Source organism: Heptranchias perlo, chromosome 13 (assembly GCF_035084215.1).
Source record: "Heptranchias perlo isolate sHepPer1 chromosome 13, sHepPer1.hap1, whole genome shotgun sequence".
NCBI classification, from domain to species: Eukaryota; Metazoa; Chordata; class Chondrichthyes; order Hexanchiformes; family Hexanchidae; genus Heptranchias; species Heptranchias perlo.
Window position 1 is genome coordinate 46570382 of NC_090337.1, and position 21269 is coordinate 46591650.

General features: G+C 37.3%; 1 protein-coding gene and 1 non-coding gene across 4 annotated transcripts in view; one reads left to right on the forward strand and one right to left on the reverse strand.

Annotated features, from left to right (window-relative positions):
* The window catches only part of pax3b (paired box 3b), a 74965-nt gene that overhangs the window by 16405 nt on the left and 37291 nt on the right, over window positions 1-21269 (forward strand). Inside the window, exon 5 of one of the 3 annotated variants that reach the window (XM_067994685.1) lies at window positions 4862-4870. The exons of the other annotated variants lie outside the window; for them this stretch is intronic. Within the exon in view, the coding sequence (XP_067850786.1) occupies window positions 4862-4870 (9 nt within the window). The remainder of the gene's footprint in view (window positions 1-4861; window positions 4871-21269) is intronic. 3 annotated transcript variants of the gene reach the window in all.
* On the reverse strand, window positions 13144-13247 carry LOC137331765 (U6 spliceosomal RNA). The gene has a single exon (XR_010965538.1). It is a non-coding gene; the product is annotated as a U6 spliceosomal RNA (small nuclear RNA).

Consider the following 21269-nt stretch of genomic DNA (forward strand, 5'->3'; position numbering starts at 1 on the left):
AGGGACTTAAGGAGGAGGGAATATGACAAAATAAGTATAATAATAAATAAAACATTCATTTAAAACTGTAAGACCACATGGAAATTTCAAACAACATTAAGATTTTATATGCAAATCATTAAAATTGTCTCAATTTGTTTTCCAAGTTGTTAAGCACTCATATTTTCAGGACATAAATAACGGAGATGTTTTAGCTTTCTTTCATTTCCCCTATTCTAACGTACTCTCGCTGAGCAGCTGCCGTTAGTTGGCATCTGCAAAACCCACACCATGATCGTCAGGCATTACAAGTCCAGTGTTCACCAAACTGTCAATGCCTGTTGTGATTAGCAACATGAAACGTAATGTGTTTTATTTCAACAAGAAGTGAACTCTCAAAAAATCAGCTCATAGCGTCATGGCCCTTGATTTGCACCACATCATAAGGAGGGAACTACAAAATATCACAGTTGCTAAAAAAATACAAGGAGAAAAAAAATCTTTTTCTTCACCACTAAGCCTTTCAAACGAAATTATGTCTTCAATATCCCATTGGTGTTTACTTAATTTGGAAATGGGTATAATAACGGTAACAATACGGTCCCTCACAGATCAGAGGATTGTGCTCGCAGATTGAACATAAATGCACTTCAGAAATACAAACACTCAAAAGGATAAAATATTTCTCAAAGGGAAATCTGGAAAGGGTAATTGAATAAGCTTGGATCTCTGAAATATGTCATGGTGAGTGCAGTCAACATGTCATAATTAGTTTCACTGAAGACCATTCCAACAATCTGCTTCTATTCTTCCTGCATCATTGTCCGCAGCTAGGCAAATAGCCAGAGGACAAAAGGAATCAAGTTCTGACAAAACATGAAAGAGTAAAAAGATTTAACTGCTTTTATCAAAGAAACTGAGAAGGACTTTGTGTAAATAAAGTGAATAACTTGCCGTCAATATTTCAGCAATTGCTGTTTTTCAATATAATATACCGTTGACACATAAAAAGTGGTACTTTGAAAGCTTTTTGTAATACTTATCAACTTTTTGTTTCTTAAGAAAATATTAGACCAATAAGCAGATCAGTACAAACAATGTAGCAAGTTTATAACTTTAACTTATCAGATCACAGGGTGTAAGGCAGTATTTGTATGATGCTATAAAATGAACTGCACTGTATCTATAGGTGCTTGACTGAGCTTACTTACTGTTAAAAGTTTCCAAGTCAAAATATTTGTGATAGACATGAGAAATGAAAAATAATTTCAGAGTCATAAGTAAGAAATAACATTGTAAACTGATGAGCAACTGTTTCATGACAAGTACAGAATTAATATTAAGGAAAATCAATTACAAAAAAAAAATCAAAATATGAATAGAAAGGATGAATAGAATTGGAAATGAAAAAGAAACACCAGGGAGTATAAGGAAAAGGAATTTTAAAACTAAGTGCATTTGAAGTTGTAGGAAGGATCTAGTAATTTAAAATGTAGCCACTACCATTTTATTGATAGAAGCAGCAATATTTAGTTAATTTCGTTTATGGTAAGGATCCTGCATTGCACTTAAATACTGAGACAATGAAGATAGTACTGTACTATCACATTTGTTAAGATAACATTTTAATTAAAATAAGATACAGAACTAAGAAACATCTAACTTAAGCAATTCCATTGTTTTCCTGCACCTCGCAGTGATAGAAAGATGTTGTGCCATTGTGGCTTGAACTGAATAGCACTATTTCGTAGTAGTATATTTATGTTGGTTTTCTCTTGTTTGTTTACAGTACAAATTACCATTAGAGCAAAGCTTCTTCAACTCTTTCTGCCTCCCCCTTCATGAGGCCTTCAGCATGGTGACCATCCAAGCATAAAAACATGCTTATCTGCAAATGAATGGCAGCTCTATGCTTCATTAAAGCTTCTTTCTCTTTTGGCACTCGCATTGTGACCCTTTGATATTAATTCAAAGGGCAATTAATGAATGCGGCTTGTCTTTGAAGTGAGGTATTCAGGGCAGGGAATAGGATGAACCTGAGGCTGCAATGGACTATATTCATTCAGTATCCCTTCATAAGGGGTACATCCAGTTCAGGGAGTTTTGTTTCAGCTTGTGGTTAATGTAGCGCAGCTGATTCAGTGTTTGTTAATTGCGTTATATTGGAGTTGAGTACTGGCAGTGTTGCTTGTAGCCAGTTACACCTAGAGGTTTTTAAAAAATGTTTCTGCCTATTTCTAGGTTTAGAGTTCAGATTGGGAAGTGGTTTATTTATATTTTGTAACTTATTGCACTGAATTGATTGTGTTCAATTGCATTAAGCATCGGGAGTTGTTGAATTGGTGTTGTACTGAGTTGGCTAAGTGCTAATTTGGCTGCACTCAGTTAACTATATGCACTGAATTGGGATTCACTCTACTGTGACCAAATCCTTCATAAGGCAGTTTGAATTGACTAAAAGAAAATGGACAAGAGAAGGTCAAGGAGAAAGGGCTAAAGAAGCACTCTATTTGTTAGAAGTATTAGCCAAGCAAAACTCCAAATAGCAACAATATGACCACAGTTAATAGACAAGCCAGACAGAGGCATGTCAATCACTAATCTTAGAAAGCAATAGACTGTAGCCCACTGTTTTATCCAATTAGCTTGGTAAACTCAGCATCTGTGATGATAATGTGCTCATTCCAGATTGCTGAGTTTGTTAATTAATTACAAAGATAATATCCAGTGAGCTATTGACGTCTTACTACCTATATATATAAACATTTTCTTCTCATATTCATTGCTTTCTCCACATTAACAAAATTTTAATGTTTAAGTGAAGTAGCAAAAAAAGTTCAACTTTGAAAAGCACATAACTTTTTCATATGATAAAATAAATCATGTTTTGTGAGTTTTAATCTCATTTATGATTATGAAAGTGGCACGGATCCTGTTTTCTATGAAGCTGATTAATTTAAGCCTTACTAATGTAACAATACTAGCAGAGAACAGGATTAAAGCTCACTGCCAGGTTTATGGGCTTCATACGGCCTTCACACCATTATCTCTTGGGCGTAAAATACTCAGTGAGAAACTGCTATTGGATCCCACCAGCCTTTGCGGTTTCCCTGGCAACCATACAATAAAGTAAAATTATATCTATTTGCATAGAAATACACACATATATATATATATATATATATATATACGTGTGTGTGTGTGTTTATGCATTAATTGTGCCGTACCATCAAAAAAGCTGGTTGTATATAAACATATAAGGCACAATTAGTTCATAATATTTTGGTTTGTTAACTTGGACCTTCTTCCACTATAAACCAATGAATGTTCAAGATAATGGATTGAATCTTGTGATCATGCTTCAGCAAAGACAAGAAAAACATTAATACCACTGAAGTGATCAGTGCATAAAGAGGTTTCCATATGCTCTAAACAAATATACACATGTACGAACAGTTCAAGAATATGAACGTTTACGTTTGTACCAGGAGCTGGAGTATTTGATCTCTGACAGCAAAGCCTAGATTTGGATTTCTTAGCAATGCATTAATGTTCACAGGCTGCTTCTGGTGCTCTCCGATGTAGCACCAGTTGAGTGGGTAGAAATGGCATCTGAACATTGAACTGTTTTTAACTGGATTAACATTGAAAGATTCAAATTGATCTGACTTGGGCCTGTTTGTATTAGATTTAGAAAGACGTAGTTAACTCTTCCCCAGTAAAAAAATAGGATAGATGGATGAATGGATGGAAAGGCTGTGATTATGGAATTTATTACTATCAAGAGCTCGCCTGTTTTGAGTACAATGTAAACAGGCTATGCTGATCTCAAGAGCACAGCAAATGGAGTAGAAGATATTTATAATATTTTTCGACATCATTTATTATTAGAACCTTTGTCTGTAAAACACCGATGGCATTATTGTGGTCAGAGCTAATGTGTCTGTTAATATTTCAAGGAGATAGTCAAGAGTTGCTAAGTCTTTGTGATTAGCCATAGTTGATGATGGAAAGCACCAGTTTTTCTGTGTGTTTCATTAACATTTCCACTGTCTGATCTATTTTTACAACATGTGTGTTAGCCAAAGGATTTACTTGTTATATTTGGCTTCTAGGAAAAATACACATGACTCCAGCAAGATGATTCTCATTTTTGATCACGCATCCACACGGATCAGAATTTCAACAATTATATCATTTCGTATTATACAGTAATGGGTAATTAATGAGTGAAAGATGCAGTGTTACAACAGGACATCACTGTCCAGATGTCAGGTCCTTGCCTGATGTTTGGTGTATATGTTAATTTCCACATCAATTTGTTGTGTAAGGAATCCCTATAGTTGTGACCTGTTCTTTTCCCCCCATTACTGAAATATGGATATTAAATGAACTATGAAGGGTTGTAGGAGTGCTGTAACATAAACTGTGAACCTAAAGGACTGAATGAGCTCTCTGTTTATAGTCAGCGATTGTTGACCTGTTCAAGTATATGAGAAAAGAAGCACTGACTGAGTCAGTGAAAAGAGGTTCTTGACCATTGCCCTCTTGTGGTCATGTGACATGGTTACTTCAGGCTGTTCACCTTTGAGAATAACTTGGAAGCAGGTCCTGCAACATATATATCAGTGTCTAGATAGACAGTGGATTATAAAAACCTTCCAAATAAAAACTCTGTCTGAAAGTGAGAATTTGGAATCTGAAATGTTTATTGCTCAGAAGTCAAAGGTGAAGAAATTGGGTTAAAGGGTCAACTGTTTCCCCTGTTTATTTTTCCTTTCAAGTAAAGTAAACAAAAGCAAAAAGAAATAGGGAGGAGATAAAAAGAAAAGACAACATAGGTGTCTTAGACACCTTCAAATCTTTAAAGATACATTTTCAGCACCCCTTAGTCTATTAATGCTAAATTTTAAACGGTTTCATATTAACCCAACATATAATGAAACTCATATTCATTTAACATTTATCTTTTGACTCTCACATCCACTAAGAATCAAGCTTCCAACACTATTGCACTGAAGCCTTACAAAAGAGATAAAATAGCATTATAATATCAAAATGAAAGTGAAATGTTCTTGGGTTTTAATCCTGGGTTCAAGTAGAAGCAAGTTGCTCATCCAAATTGAAAGCAGGAAATCTATCAGCACAACTTTTGAAGGCATGTTTGTAACATACTGCCAGGTCAAAGTTTATCATAAGGTCAATGTCTACTAGTGTTTCCCTGTTTGAATTTTAATTAACTGATCATTTACTTTTAACTGACAGTAAAAATAGGGGCTTGGCAAAATTTCAGTCCTGAAATGTACTCTACGAGATTTCTGTAATTACAATCAACAGTTATAACACCCTAATAGCTGGATTCTGTGTGAGAAAAGAGTGTGGATAACAACACAATTATTTTCATAGTTATGGCATACAAACTGTGGGGAGGCTGTTTTTGATGTTAGCACCCCAGGTCAGCATACAGAACTTTCATGGTAGATTTGCAGTTTCTACAGCAAGAGAAATATTCAGTGTTCCTATGTTTAAAAAGTAAACGTTTTCACGGTTCATTAATTCACATCAGAATACAAAATCAAAGAACAAGGGGAAAAGGTTGACATCAGTGTCATAATGAAACAGAATTCTATGGTGTCATTAGAGGGATCCGTTTTGCTAGTTTTAAGTAATTAAAATTCAACTTTCATATGGCCCCTAGTGGCCATAAAAATGTTCATTTTATGCTTTTCAACATGGCTTTTCTAATTGTCCTGCTTTCTGGCATGACAAAAACAAACTTTCCTGGGGTGGTGCCAATTGGAAATTTGTTCCTGGTTTCACACCAGTGAAACATGTGTCCCAACTCCACATGTGACTATGATTGTTGCTGTGATCGTATTCATTAGGTATCATGCTTATTAAATGCTTATTTTTTTTCAAAAATAAAGAGTGATGGTGGACGGTAACCATTAGATTCAGTTGAATAAACTTTATACTACTACATTAATTTAAAACATTGTTGCCTGCTTGTCTTTTAACATTTTGGCAACAAAGGCTAAATGGTTTCAAAAGCAAATCTGTTCTTAATGGAGAGGAGTAACTTGGTAAGGGTAAAGGGCTGATAATCAATTCCTTTCTGTGCACTACAGCCATTAACTTACTTACATATTTATATCTTATAAATTCTGAAACCCAACACATTTTTGGAACTTCCTACAGAAATAATTTAAATTTAAATGTAATTAAGGATGCATTTAAACAAATGCTTTATGTTAGAACCGATTTGTTAAAAAGCATTATATTCAATAACTTAAAGCTGGAGTTTGGTATTTGTACTTCTACTGGCTATTTTTAAAAAACGTATTATTCTCACTATGGTGGAGAATACTGTATAGAGTTTCTTTCAGTGGCGGAGGGGTTAAGAAGTGACAAGGTTCATCCCTAGCCAATATGCTCAGTTGTTCTTCTCCAGATGTTTGTCTACATTTTAATTAATCTTAATGAGTTTAATTCTAAACTAAACATATTATTAGTTTCTGGATGCATGGCATTAGATAAAGTGAAATGATCCCATCATGTTCTATTTTAATAATTTTATGTGTATTGGACAGTGGAGACAATAGATCTTCAGTAAATATGGCTTTTTGCCATGATCTATATAAAGTAGTTTTGCTAATGATTTATCTATTTTATAGACCATTTAGGCAGGTGTAAAATTAATCTCTTTAGTAGATCACATAGTCACAGCAGCAGAACGATAGGCACAGATGGGCCAGAAGCTGTCATCCCATCATTGCCGTGAGTACATCTGCTTTACTTCAATGTACTGTTATATGTACTCAGTCAATCACTTTGTCCCATTTGCTGAGAAGCTAAACTGGTCTGATCTGCAAATAAATTGTTCATTTGTCTTTTTTCCCTTTTGTTTTGTTTTGGTAACACATGTCGACAGCTCAATTACCCAGTTCATTAACAGCTCCCAAAAGACTCTGTGGCCGGCCTATGATAGGAACTGTGCTTGGAGCACATATGGTCTGTAAAGGCCCTTCTCTTGATAGTTATATAAACGAAAATGACTGCTGCCTTTATCTTCAGTGTTTCCTTTGCCAGGACTACTTCTCACAATGCAAGCAACTGTTTCTAATTGTATTGATTGGATTGGATTTCCTTCACAAAGATACTCTTGCATACAGTGCCATATTCTAAGCATACTTGTTTAACTAGATTATCTGTTTGCTAGTGTTGCTATCTCTGGTTAAAGAGATTTTAAAAGTTTGCTTTGTGATGTGTTCCACATAGATAAATGAAGATCTAATTAGAAACCTTTTTATTTGACATATCACAAACTTTGAAGTAGTAATTTTCTTTCCTCTTAAATTTTCTTCTGAAAAATCCTTACATCTTACACACCTTAATTCAATAGCACAGAAAGATATTTAGGTTTGAACAGAATATTTGCTGAATAGTGTGATCCTATGTTCTTGTTTGACTGCTGTCTTCTTACATATGGGCAATTGGATGGACCTCAGCGCACTTTAAAACAAACTGCACATCAGTCAAAATACAGTAGCAAAAACATTAAGCACATTAATACTTTTGAGTTTCCACAAAGAAATGCTGTAAAGTCATTCATTAAAGTTTTTCTATTTGAAATGATAACTCCTAAATAAAATGTGTGGTTGCTTTTAATCACATACGTTTCCAAATAATAGTCAAACTGAAACAGACAGCACAAAAAAGGTCTTTCATGAACTTAGGTTAAAGATGAAGGTACTCTTTTAGTAACATGCACTTGGATTTAATCATTGAAATTGGTTTAAACAATGTTTGTTCTGAGTTAACCATCAACCTGTATGCAGTAATAATGCGAAAAGCTTGAGGGGAGCTCTTGGCTGACTTTAGACCTTCTGAACCTGTCTCCTGCTGTTTACTATATTCATATTTAATCTGTATTCTCCACCCACAGCAAAACCACTGTGGGAGTTGTTGCATGTCAGAGTTTATTTGTACCATTTTGGTTAGTACAGAGCTGTCAGGGGCTTATTTTGTTATTAATGACCCCTTGCTGTGGAGCTGAGAGTCAGGAAAATGGAGGAGGGGAAAGTTGGTTGGGGGGATGGCAGGAATTAAATGCATCTTCATGGAAGAGAAACTAGCCTAAAAAAGCTAGAAAGAGCACCAATAGATTTTATCAAGCTACCGCTCTGCTACTCTCCATCCCCCCCCCAAAAAATAAGACTAAACTATAGGTGATAGAAAATCTAAACCTCTGCTATATCACAAGTTATCAAGATTATCCCAAATTCCTAAAAAAAAAACCTTTTGCGATGCATATATTTTGTTTGCAATAACATACTAAACCAACATTTATTGCAGATCAAGCAACTTTTTGTATAAAAACTGATGTAAAGAAACATTGTATGACATGAGTACCTCCAGGTGCTACAGGCTCCTAAAACAGAGAGAGCTGGATTAACCCCTGCCGAGTTTCCTTCTCCAGACCTCAACTGCACTACTCCATTCCTCTTAAGTGTCTCTTTGTGCCAGGCAGGTGTCAGAATGCTAACTGTGAGGAAGGGCCTGTTGATGTATACCACAGATGGAGCGTGGAAATTGGCAGAATAGGCTTCTGCCATAGGCCACTTCTTAGGCCCCAACAAAAGGAGCCAAATATGTCAACAAAAATCCTGAGAACCACAAAGAGGAAAGTGTCATTTGTCATTAACTCTGATCCAGTGATGGGGTATCAGAGTTACGAAAGCATGCCTAGTTTTCAGGCAAGTAAAAATGATAGTTCTGGTTCTTTAGAATGAGAAGTTTGGTTTAGTTTAGGGAACAGGTGGCTGTTGCAGACTGCAATTTTTTTGCAGTATTTTCAGCTGGAAAGATTATACTACCTTGTATTTGTTGGAATTTTTTTAAGGATTAATTTGAATGAAATTTATTATTGGTTAGCAAAACCTTCTATTTAATCTTTTTTTGATAATCATTCACAAGTAACAAAATAGGACAAAAAAGAAGACCCACAAAGCACAATCAATGTGATAAAGCAGACGGTCAATGGATCTCCACAATATGCAATCTTTAGTTCCACAGCATGGCTGACTGGGTAACTCTTGAGTATCAAACTTGAAAGTGAAAACAACAGACCCACAAGTGAATTTAAAGATCATTTTTCACTGTGTGTTTCAAGCATTATATTTTTAAAAGTTTTTTTGAGAAAGCTACAAACTGCTGAAAGCCACAGCAGCTGTGGAAATATGGAAGATGTTGCTGTTATTTTATCTTCAAATTTTTCACTTGGACAATAGTGTGAAGTAGTGGAAGGATTTGCAGGCTGAATAACAGCCTGTCTCAGGCAATGATATGAATGTTCCTTCTATGGCCCTCGCCATCTTTACACTAGCACGTAGGGTGGTTATTCCTTTACGGTAGGAGGGTTATATGGGCTCACACAACCCATATGAAGAGGGGACACAAGTACTCCTGCTGGGTGTCAACCCAGAATTCAGAGCCAGTGCTCCACTTGCTGTCTGGAGTAGGGTTTGAACCCTGCATGTTTTGACTCAGAAGCAGGAATGCTACCACTCAGCCAAAGTGGTTTGGCTCCATGTGGGAAACGTTTCTACAGCTTCAACACCTGTGAATGTGGTCAAAATATTTGAAATATAATGGCCCAGAATTTCCTCAATCGACAATGTATGATGTAAATGCCAACGTTTTGTGCGTCTATCTTCCCGTCATGAATCTCTGCTTAAATTTCCATAGTAATGTGAATACACCGCCACGAGCATAATGGTGAATCAGAGACCTCAGAAGCGGCTCAGCCAATTGCTTACCCCATCTGAGTCAATGAGCTAATTCAGCAGATCAATATTGGCATGGCTTGAGTCATAGAATTCTGAATTTCAAATCCTTTCATTATGCTGAACTTGATCTCTTGCAGAAAATGGTTTGAGTTACGGAAACACTCAGCTGCTGTGTTCAGTTTTCAGGAACATTCTAAATTAGAGATTTTTTTTACTAGTTAGAAGATGGCATTAGTAATTTAAGCTACCTAAAAAGTCTCTTTAAAAAAAACAATTACTTTCATCAATGGCATGTGCAGGCACGATAGTGACCTACACTGTGCACACGATATACACTAAACCTAACACACAATGACAAAGAAGAAGGGTTTTGATAGGTTTTAGCTCACAATTAAATATTTCAGGAAAGAGCAGAGATTTTATTTTACTTTAATCAATTATTTTGAACACTGAATTTAAATTCAATCAATTTATTTGATCTGTAAATGTATGATTTTGCACTTAGTTTTAGAACTCTACTTCAGAATGAACACGGTGGCATTTTATTTTTGATGGTGAAATGTCAAAACATATTTTGGTCCATTCACACGATTCCAGACCGCGGCGATGAAGTCTCATAGCTTCTATGGTCCTCCCAGGCTGAGAATCATGTGAGAGCCATAAATCACAGCGATACCAGGAGACCAAGGACCCACCTCCGCCATTATTTTATCAGTCTAAGTGGCTGTGGTGGGAAAACTAGTGTAAATCCAGGAAATTCGTAATCACCATTGACTTGAATGGGGGTGAAGCTATGATCATCAACTCTTAACAGTTTTGGCAAGTGTATCGGCATAGTGACACAAAAGTCCCAGGAAATTATGGCGCAGTGTGAATAATGGCATAACGCGCATAATTGTCTAATTAGTAATTTATCACTGCTATCCCTACCACTGGATTAATGTACTTTATTGAGACAGTTTAATAGTGGGATATTGTAGCTAAATCATAATACAATACAACTCAGCCGTGCATCCCTTGTTTTATTTATTCTGTCTTTAACAGTGGAAAAGGTGCAACAAATATAATTCAGTGCTTTGTTTTTTATTTTAAATTTTAAATATTTTATTTTAAATATGAGGCAACCCATAAATTTTAATTTTTAATTTTAATCTCCACTGTTTATGCATTTCTCGACTCATACTTGTGTTCATGTCAACAACAGCACTTCCATAATCAGACAATTGGCGTGAAGTGAAAGAAATCTCGATAAAATGCCATGTACCAGAATGCCACGCTGTGTTCAGTTCCCTATGAAATTGGCCTGAAGTGTTCATATATCACAGCCTTAACAAAGCCAAATATTTCCTGAAGTCACAGTAAAGGTCAGAGTAGAAAGAACTGCTTCTAATTCCATAATTCCTTGTTTAATTAAACTTCACGGTTTGTCCGGTGGTGGTACTTATGGTTTCCCTCCCTTTTTTATTTGTTCCTATAGTGAAGAATTTGTAATCCCATGGAGTATTATTGCTTCCCTGTTCTTGATCCCTTTGCTAATTGCTGTCTTTCCTACTTTCTCCCAGTTTTATTACTCCGAGGCAGGGTTCTCCCCAGACAAAAGCAGCCTCAGCTGCACCAAACCTCGCTAAGCAAGAATGTCATGGATACATAAACAGGCTTGTTAGTGTTCTTTTGATGGTGTCTTTTCTTAAATTTGAACTGATCTTGAGTTGCTGTCGGCACTTCATATTTATAATATTCTTGTTAATAATATTCAGTAATAACTCATAAAAGTGAATATATTTCCATAGGCATTTTCCAGTTTATATTTAATGGGCTTAATTTACTTTCTTTCACTGAGTAGAAATGACTGCTATATTTATATTTAACAACTGGCTACACCATTCAATAAAATTATCATTCGGAGTAATATGTTCATTTTCTAATTTGTAGACTAATATGTTTATACAGGACTGTACAGAGTACAAGCTATTGTAAGTTACAATATGATTATACTGCACTTGGGAACCAGAGCAGCAATAAAATTGGCCAAAATGCACATCCATAAGTAAAGTGCAATGACAATTATTTGTTTCTGAGCAGGATAGGTGTTGAATGAGTGAAACTGACACAGTATGCTTGTTGCTGCCTGATATTCCGAGTGTCTGGGTGCAGTATAAATGCAAATCAGTTTGGATTCTAGACTGTGTGCATCTAAGAATGCATAATGTAGGGATGCACATGATATCATTCTGTAGTTTGTTGGTGTATTCTGTACCGATCCACACTGTTGCTGTAAATTTGTATAAGATTTCACAGGGCCAGTACCAGTGGTCGGAACTTCTGAAATCTACTAATTCATAGCCTCAAGTAGAACAACTCCAGTAAAGTAATTCTAGAATCAATGTAACTGGGGTATTCATCATCTAAGTATGTTGGATTTCAATTTGATCAGAATTAATGCTGGCTCATTTTGGGAGGATCCAATTACCAAGAACTGACAGTAAAATAGTGCATACATGTTATGGTAAATGATTGATAAAGTAGTCACTGTAGTGAAAATGAGATCATCTAAACTGTTTATAATTTGTTTTAGTTTTAAATTGTTATATTTTGGAAAAAAGCTAAATGCAGTGAGGATCATGTAAAAAGAAAGAAATCCCATGATCAGGGCTTCTCTTAATCCAATTGTTGAATGTAACATTTTTATATATCAATTTCTCCTGATATTTCTAATTTTTTTTGTTCTGAAGTGTTGGTACAACATTAGGAGTGCTAAATTGGAGGAACTGAACTTGGCAGTGCGAGGGAGCTGTGTTAATATCTGTGAATATAATCATTTTTTTTCAGCAACCCTGTCATTTTAACTGTGAGTGTGAATTGAACACCCTTACATTTCTCACAGCTAATTTGCCAAATCATGCAATCAGCAATTATCATTTAAACACTATTAGGTAAAAAGCACAAGGATGTTTAAAAAAGCCCTTGTAGCTGCATGATTTTTAAAAGAACTCCAAAGAATATTGCTTCATCTTTTTTTATTGAATTCTCAAAAATGTACATTCATACACATATATATTTTGTGAATTTGTTGCACATTTTGATTGCATGCTGCAGCGGGAGGAATGCTTTGATATATTCAGGTTTCTTGCTATGACAGTGCTTGCTCTGGAGCAAAGTGGGTCAGGGGTTCAGGCAGCTTATTTGGTCTTGGGTTTTTGTGATTAGTTAGGCTTGGGGACAGGGGTGGGGAGGGTGGATTAGAAGGTGGGTTGCTAGGCTGGGTGGGGGGTGGTTGGGGTGGGGGGGCTGCAGTTTGTGCTGAATGAGTCTCCAAGAATGGGCCCACACTGCAAGACATTTTTCCAGTTCCAGACGAAAGCCAAACACCACTTATAAAAATATGAAATGCTTCACAAATTTACATGTAATCCTTGCACAGAGGCCAAGCCAATCTCTGCATCATTTCAATTTTAGGATATGTGCTGCCGAAAAAAGCACCATGCTTTCAATTTATAATTAACTCTTATAACCTTTTAAGAACAAAGCTATTTCCATTCATTGTAAAACATCTTCATTAAGATCAATTCTGTATCATGGTTTAATGATAATTTATGTCAAATTCCATGACATTTTTCCCACACCACAATAAATTACTTATCAAATCACGGAATAGGGTCTTGATGATTGTAAATCAAAATTGTAAGTGATTCGAAGGACCCTTTTACTAACACGTAACACCTTAAGAACACTTTGAAAATGTTCTGCAACCATAGCAGTTGCTGTGGGAACTAGCAACATGCAGTTGCAGAAAGATTATAGTTCAAATTTGACTTTATTTTCATAACTGTGACAAAATCAGAGGGAGATCTGTTAGGATAGAGATCCCACTTAAGACTAATTATTTCTTCTGGCAAATGGGAATTGATATTAAAGGGGGTCACTTCACAAATAATTATTGCAACAATGTAGGAATATAGGAAAGTATAGGATTTGAAAGAACATAAGAACATAAGAAATAGGAGCAGGAGTAGGCCTACGGCCCCTTGAGCCTGCTCCGCCATTCAATCAGATCATGGCTGATCTTCAACTTCATCTCCACTTTCCTGCCCGATCCCCGTATCCCTTGATTTCCCTAGAGTCCAGAAATCTATCTATCTCAGCCTTGAATATACTCAACGACTCAGCATCCACAGCCCTCTGGGGTAGAGAATTCCACAGATTCACAACTCCCTGAGTGGAGAAATTCCTCCTCATCTCAGTCTTAAATGGCCGACCCCTTATCCTGCGACCATGCCCTCTAGTTCTCGACTCTCCAGCCAGGGGAAACAATCTCTCAGCATCCACCCTGTCAAGCCCCCTCAGAATCTTATTTTTCAAAGAGATCTCCTCTCATTCTTCTAAACTCCAGAGAGTATAGGCCCATTCTACTCAACCTCTCCTCATAGGACAACACTCTCACCCCAGGAATGAATCTAGTGAACCTGTGTTGCACCGCCTCTAAGACACGTATATCCTTCCTTAGATAAGGAGAACAAAACTGCACACAGTACTCAAGGTGAGGTCTCACTAAAGCCCTGTACAATTGTAATAAAACTTCCTTAATCTTGTACTCCAACCCCCTTGCAATAAAGGCCAACTTTGCTTTCCTAATTGCCTGCTGTACCTGTATGCTAACTTTTTGTGTTTCTTGTACTAGGACACCCAAGTCTTTCTGGACACCAACATTTAATAGTTTCTCACCATTTAAAACAAATATGCAGTCCATCTGACTGGTCCCAAAAATGAATACCTCCCAATTATCCATTTCCTCAAATATCTATCCAATTCCCCCTTAAATATTGCCACATTATTTGCCTCCACAACCTCCCTTGGCACTCCCCACCACATGTTCACCATCTTCTGCATAAATCCGTTAAATGTAAACTATTCCCCTCTTCCAAGCTTCAGCTTCAGTCCCTGGTTTTAGAGTTTGTGGCAATCTCAAATATATTGGGGATCATTTTTAACTCCGGCGGGGGAGGAAAACTGCCAGTAGCAAATTGGTACTATTACATGAGCATTATTTAGACTATTAGAGGCAGTGGAATGTGTTTAAAATAACTAGTACTTCCAGTTATAAACTGCTTAAACTTTGCATACTGGCTGACTCGCTTAATTATACTTTTTAAAAGCCTTTGTTCCTACAATGGCAATCAGAAATGCATATGTCAGATGAATGATTTGTCTAGGTACTCCCATGTTTTTACCCGTGATGCGATTGTATGTTTTCCATGTTTTGTTTGTGTACTTTGTGGTATGATTCAGATGTATCAAAGATATGCCTCTATGCATAGGCAATACAAATAACCCATCACCATTTTCACATACTTTTGCACTTAACCTGAATTATTAAACAAATGCAGTTTAGGACTAGGAATTTCAGATTAAACAGTTTGAAACAGAACCAGTGGCTAGATTTTTGAGTCTTGCCTACATTGAGACTTGCCCCAAAGGAAACTTGGTCATTAATGAGTCTCCACGGTTTTTAAAACAATCTATTATAGGACAGCCTCTTACTTACTGGTGTGTCCACTCTGTGATTACAATATTTTAATTATATTGTTGATAAGTCATAATAGACAAGAAGCTAGAATGGATTTCTGAATACACTGGGGACCAAGATATACATGTTCTCCTCAAATATACTCTTATAACTATAGAAGGGAAATGTTTTTTGTGAAGCACGCAGATAATTTAAGGACAGTCATAATCTGATGAATCCAATAAGTTCTTTAGATTCGAATTCATGTACTTAAAACTGATTTGTGTGTTTACTGTAAATGAATTCTGAACTTCTTCGTCTCATCAGTAAATAATGATCAATCTGATAATCTTGATACATTGAAACTACTGACAGCGTGAAATGATTTCATAGCAAGCAAGGATTCAAAATCAAATGGCCCCAGTTTTTAGAAGTGCTGTAATAGTAGTGAGTTTACATGGTAAAGCTGAGGAAGAGCTTTGTGTTTTCAATTTTTATTTACTTATGAAAAAAGTCAGGCTATATGTCATTATTGATTGCCCAAGTGTCTCTAGCATTAAAAACTGGCATTGTGTATCAAGTGGATTATGCCCAGTAAAACAATCTGTATACTGGTTTTTGATTAGCTCAGAAAGATGTTTGGATATTCTGGGTTCTGTGAGGGAATTCAATTTATAGGGATTTACAGCAAGATATTAGTATACACACACTATGGTGAAATAACAGATGGGTTAGTTATTATAGTGAACAACAGAAGTTGACAGTTTGAACACAGATTAATTTCAGTAACATACAGGGCTCAGACATATAATACCGGAAAAAGTAAGGATTTTCAGGTGCTTTTGTTGATGAAAGCAAATGTAATTCTACAGTAACTTAACCAGTATAAAGCATGCATCTATAATAGTTTCTCCTTGCATAAAGTGTACATTTATAGTGAATTCCCTTGCATAAAATGTCCACCTACAGTTAATTTCCCTAAATATAAAGTATCCATTAAGAGTGAATGTCCAATATAAAGTTTCCATTTATAATGAATCTTCTTCTATAAATAGACCATCTAGAGTGAACTCCTTGTATAAAGTCCTCATTTTCAGTGAATCTCCCTCTGTATAAAATACATCCTTTTACAATGAGCTCTCCTTTCATTAAAACAGTGGAATCTAAACTTTCTGTCTTAGTGGAATACTTAGTTTCTTTCAACCATTTATAAAAATGGCATCATTATCACTTTTGAGGTTTTTTGGCTGATGCAAAGCCATTGTCCTAACTGACCGTCTCTACTAAATTAAAATCTTGTGTCATTAAATAGACACACAGATGCATGCTTCAAATTAAGACACAGGCTTAAATTTAATTACATTTTGTATGTTAAAATGTACAAAACCATCCCATATCAATTTAAGTCACAAACTGTTGAATTTGGTGGGACTGCTAAATTCATTGTTTTGTTTGTATTTTTTAATACTGAAAGATTCACTCGTTTGAACCTGGCAGATCTGAGAACAAATCTTTCCGAATCTCCAGTCTCACCAAATTCACACAGCAGCTTACAAATTATAACTGGAAACGGAAATGGGGTGGATACCTGTGCTAGAGGAGAGCAAGTCAATGGGTTGTCACAGTTTGGTTTGCCATGGTTCACAGGCTCAGCTGGGCCGTGGGCCATAGTTTGAACACTCCGGACCTACTGGTAAATCCCCCTACATAAAGTGTCTATTTACAGTAAGTCCCCTTCATATTGTGTGTATGTTTACAGTGATCCACACCCCCTATAAAATATTCTGTTAAAGTGAATCTCCTATATAAATGGTGGATTTTCAATGATTGTCTTTGCATAAAGTGTCCATTTACAATGAATTCATTGTATAAAGTCTGTCCACAGTGAATCCCCCTTGCATGAAGTGTCAATTCAGTGAATCTCCCTGCTATATAAAGAGTCCATTTACAGTGAGTTTGCTTTTGTATTGGCAGCCCATATACAGCAAACCTCTTCCCCTTTCCCTATGTAGCTAATTAAAGAAATCTGTTGTACAAGCAGTCCATTTACAGTGAATTTCTCTGCAGTGTCTAAGTACATTGAATCCCACTGCATAAAGTGTGATTCACATTGAATCTCCTGGCAATAAAGTGTCAATTTGCAATAAATCCCCTGCGTAATTTCATTTACAGTGACTCTCCCAGCTGTATTAATTATCTGTTTACAGTGAACTCCCCTGCATAGAATGTCTGTTTATAGTGAATATCTGTATAAAGTGTCAGTTTACTTTGAATTTCCTGTGTAGAGTGTTCACTTACTGTGAATCCCCTGTAAAAAGTGTTGAATCAGTGAACCTCCCTGTTGTATGAAGTGTCCACTTACCAGTCAGTTTGCTATGTATTGACTGTTCATTTACAGTGAACCTCCCCTCCATTAAACATCCTATTAAAATAAATCTTCTCCTACATAAGTGGTCAATTTACAATGTATCTCCCGGCATAAATGGTATATTTAGTGGGTCTCCCTGCATAACTTGAATGTTTACAATGAGTCTCCCTGTAAAAAATATCTATTTACTGTGAATCTCCCTTCAATAAAATGTCCTTTGATAGTGTATCCCCTATATAACATGTTGAATCAGTGAATCTCCCTACTATATAAAGTGTCCATTCACAGTGAGTTCATTTTGTATTAAATGTCTATTTGCAGTGAACCTCCCCCCCCCCCGCCATTAAAGTGAATCTCCCTTGTATAAGTGGTTTATTTACAGTGAGCCTCCTGCAGAAATTGTCAATTTATAGTAAATTCGCTGTACAACTTGTCCATTTAAAATAAGTCCTTCTGCTGTATGAAGTGTCTATGCCAAAAGATTCGCTGTAAACAGACACTTTATGTAGGGGGTCATTCACAGTAAATGAACATTTCATACAAGGGAGGTTTACAATAAATGTACACTTTAGGCAGAGATAGAAACTGTAAATGAAGTGTACAGTTATGGTGGCTATCCCCCCGTGTAAAGTTACCATTTACAGTGAATCTCCCTGCTACATTAAGTGTCTATTTATCAATACTCTCAAAATTTAAGCTGTCTGTTCACAGTGAATCATTCTGCTGTATTAAATGTCCATTTCCAGTGAGTTTCCCCTTATAAATTGTCCATTCACAGTGAATTCCTCTGTATGATGTGTCCATTTACAGTGAATTCTTCTATATAAAATTTCCTCTGCAGCAAATGTATTTAGGAGGAGAAAAAATATTTGCTCTGTTTTAAAATTGCACACCCTGAGTTTGCTTCATATTCAGTAAAGCTACAGGCCCTGAAAATCCACAGGGCCATTTATAGTTATGTTGCGCCTGGGGGCAGAAATGTTGCTCACTGATCCTCCACAGCACTGACCCTGCCATAAATTACGGGGTCAGTTCATTTAAATATCCAGTTGCAGTTCAGTAGTGTAATCCTGAGTAGTGCGCTGTGGGGAGGGAGCTTGGAAATTAAGAGTGCAGCCTTTAAAAAGGCAAGAATGGCTGAAGATTTTAGCAGTAGGCTGGAGGAGCAGCAGCTAAGTAGGAAAGTGTTTGGCACAGTGAGTTGATTTTCAGGTAGCTGTAATGGATGGCTCATATGAAATTCTATGATACTTCTGAAGCATGTCTTCAAGTGGAGGATGTGGCAGAGGCACACAAAGAAGGGAGCAGGTCATTGTTAAGAGGCAGAAAAGGATGGTGTCAGCCTTGGCTCAGTGGTAGTACTCCCGCCGCTAAGTCAGAAGTTTGTGGGTTCAAGTCCACACCAGAGACTTGAGTACATAATTACGCTCATACTTCAGTATGGTATTGAGGGAGCAGCGTCCTGGCCAATATTTATCCTCAACTACCATCACTAAAACAGATTATTGGTCATTTATCTTTTGGCTGTTTGTGGGACCTTGCTGTGTGCAAAATGGTTGCCATGTTTCCCTACATTAGAACAGTGATAAGATTTCAATAGTACTTCATTGGCTGTGAAGCACTTTGCAATGTCCTGAGGTCATAAATCGTAAGATTTTCATTCTATGAGCATTCTGCTCTAGCTGTAAGAGATGATGAGATTGGTGTTGCAGTGCAGGTGTCAGGTAAGTGGGTGGACACGTACAGAGTAGCCATGGCATTCCTATGAAGCAGCAGACAGGAGGCAGCTTCCATACTCTTTTCTGCCTTCTTATTCCCAAGGCGGTTATGCTCATTCATTCTTAGCTTATGCCCTCCTTACCTGTAGATGCATCACAGCAACATGGGGCAGAGGATGAAGAACCAAAGGAATTTGATGATGAGGAGGAGGAGGAGGATGAGGAACAGGAGGGAAGAAAATTCTTGCTGGGGACTTTGATGTTGACAATGAGGAAGAGGATGTTGAGAACAAGGCCACACAGGAGTCCCATGTGTTAGATCCGACCTCATGTCGCTCTGCCCCAACCATTCCGTTTCATACCTTTATCACGGACTTTCTTACTTCCATGCACCAACTCAGTAACTTTCACCCGGGGGGGAATTTAACAGTGTCAGTGAGGATGTGACACCGGGTGATTCACAGAGCACAAGGGAGGTGGAAGAATGGGATGAGGATGTGCCACTTTCCCAGCGGAGGCCAAGGAAAAGATTGCCCCTGGCCTTGGAGTTGTGGGACCTGGAACTAATTGTTAATTGCGTGAAAAGGATAATAAAGGAACATCACACCTATCTGCAAGCTTTGAGGTCAGTGTCCAAGGACATGCAACAGTTGACAACTGAAACTCTGGAGTCTCCATCTTTACCAAGGAAGAAGATGCTGCCAAAGTCACAGTAAAAGAGGAGGTAGTTGAGATACTGGATGGGCTAAAAATTGATAAAGGTTGCTGAGGGAAGTAAGGGTGGAAATTGCAGAGGTGCTGGCCATAATCTTCCAATCCTCCTTAGATATGGGGGTGGTGCCAGAGGACTGGAGAATTGCAAATGTTACACCCTTGTTCAAAAAAGGGTGCAAGGATAAACCCAGTAACTCCAGGCCACTCAGTTTAACTCCAGTGGCGGGGAAGCTTTTAGAAATGATAATCCGGGACAAAATTAATAGTCACTTGAACAAGTGTAGATTAATAAAGGAAAGCCAGCACGGATTTGTTAAAGGCAAATCGTATTTAACTAGCTTGATTGAGTTTTTTGATGAGGTAACAGAGAGGGTTGATGAAGGCAATGTGGTTGATGTTGTGTATATGGACTTTCAAAAGGCGTTTGATAAAGTGCCACGTAATAGGCTTGACAGCAAAATTGAAGCCCATGGAATAAAAGGGCCAGTGGCAGCATGGATATGAAATTGGCTAAGTGACAGGAAACAGAGAGTAGTGGTGAATGGTTGTTTTTCAGACTGGAGGAAGGTATACAGTGGTGTTTCATAGGGGTCAGTACTAGAACCACTGCTTTTTCTTGATATATATTAATGACTTGGACTTGGGTGTACAGGGTACAATTTCAAAATTTGCAGATGACACAAAACTTGTAAGTGTAACAAACAGTGAGGAGGATAGTAATAGACTTCAAGAGGACACAGACAGGTTGGTGGAATGGGCGGACACATGGCAGATGAAATTTAACACAGAGAAATGTGAAGTGATACATTTTGGCAGGAAGAATGAGGAGAGGCAATATAAATAATTCTAAAGGGGAATGCAGGAACAGAGACCTAGCACTCGATTTTAGCACCCGCGATCGGGTGCGTTCGTGGCGGGGGGGCTACGAAAATCGGGGATTCCCGGGGCGGGTTGGGAGCCCGGCTCCAACCCGCCCCATTTCCGGGTTCCCCACTGACGCGCTGACATGCGCGCGCAGCCCCCGCATTTGGGACTCCTGCCGGCAATTAAAGCCGGCGGGGTGCCACTTAAGGTATTTATTTAGGTATTTCAGTTCGTTTAGAGATCTGATTAACATGATGTTTTAGGAGGGGTGGGATTTTGCAAACAACTGGGACTGTTTCGTACCGGGGGAAACATTCCCAGTTGAAATGGACGTG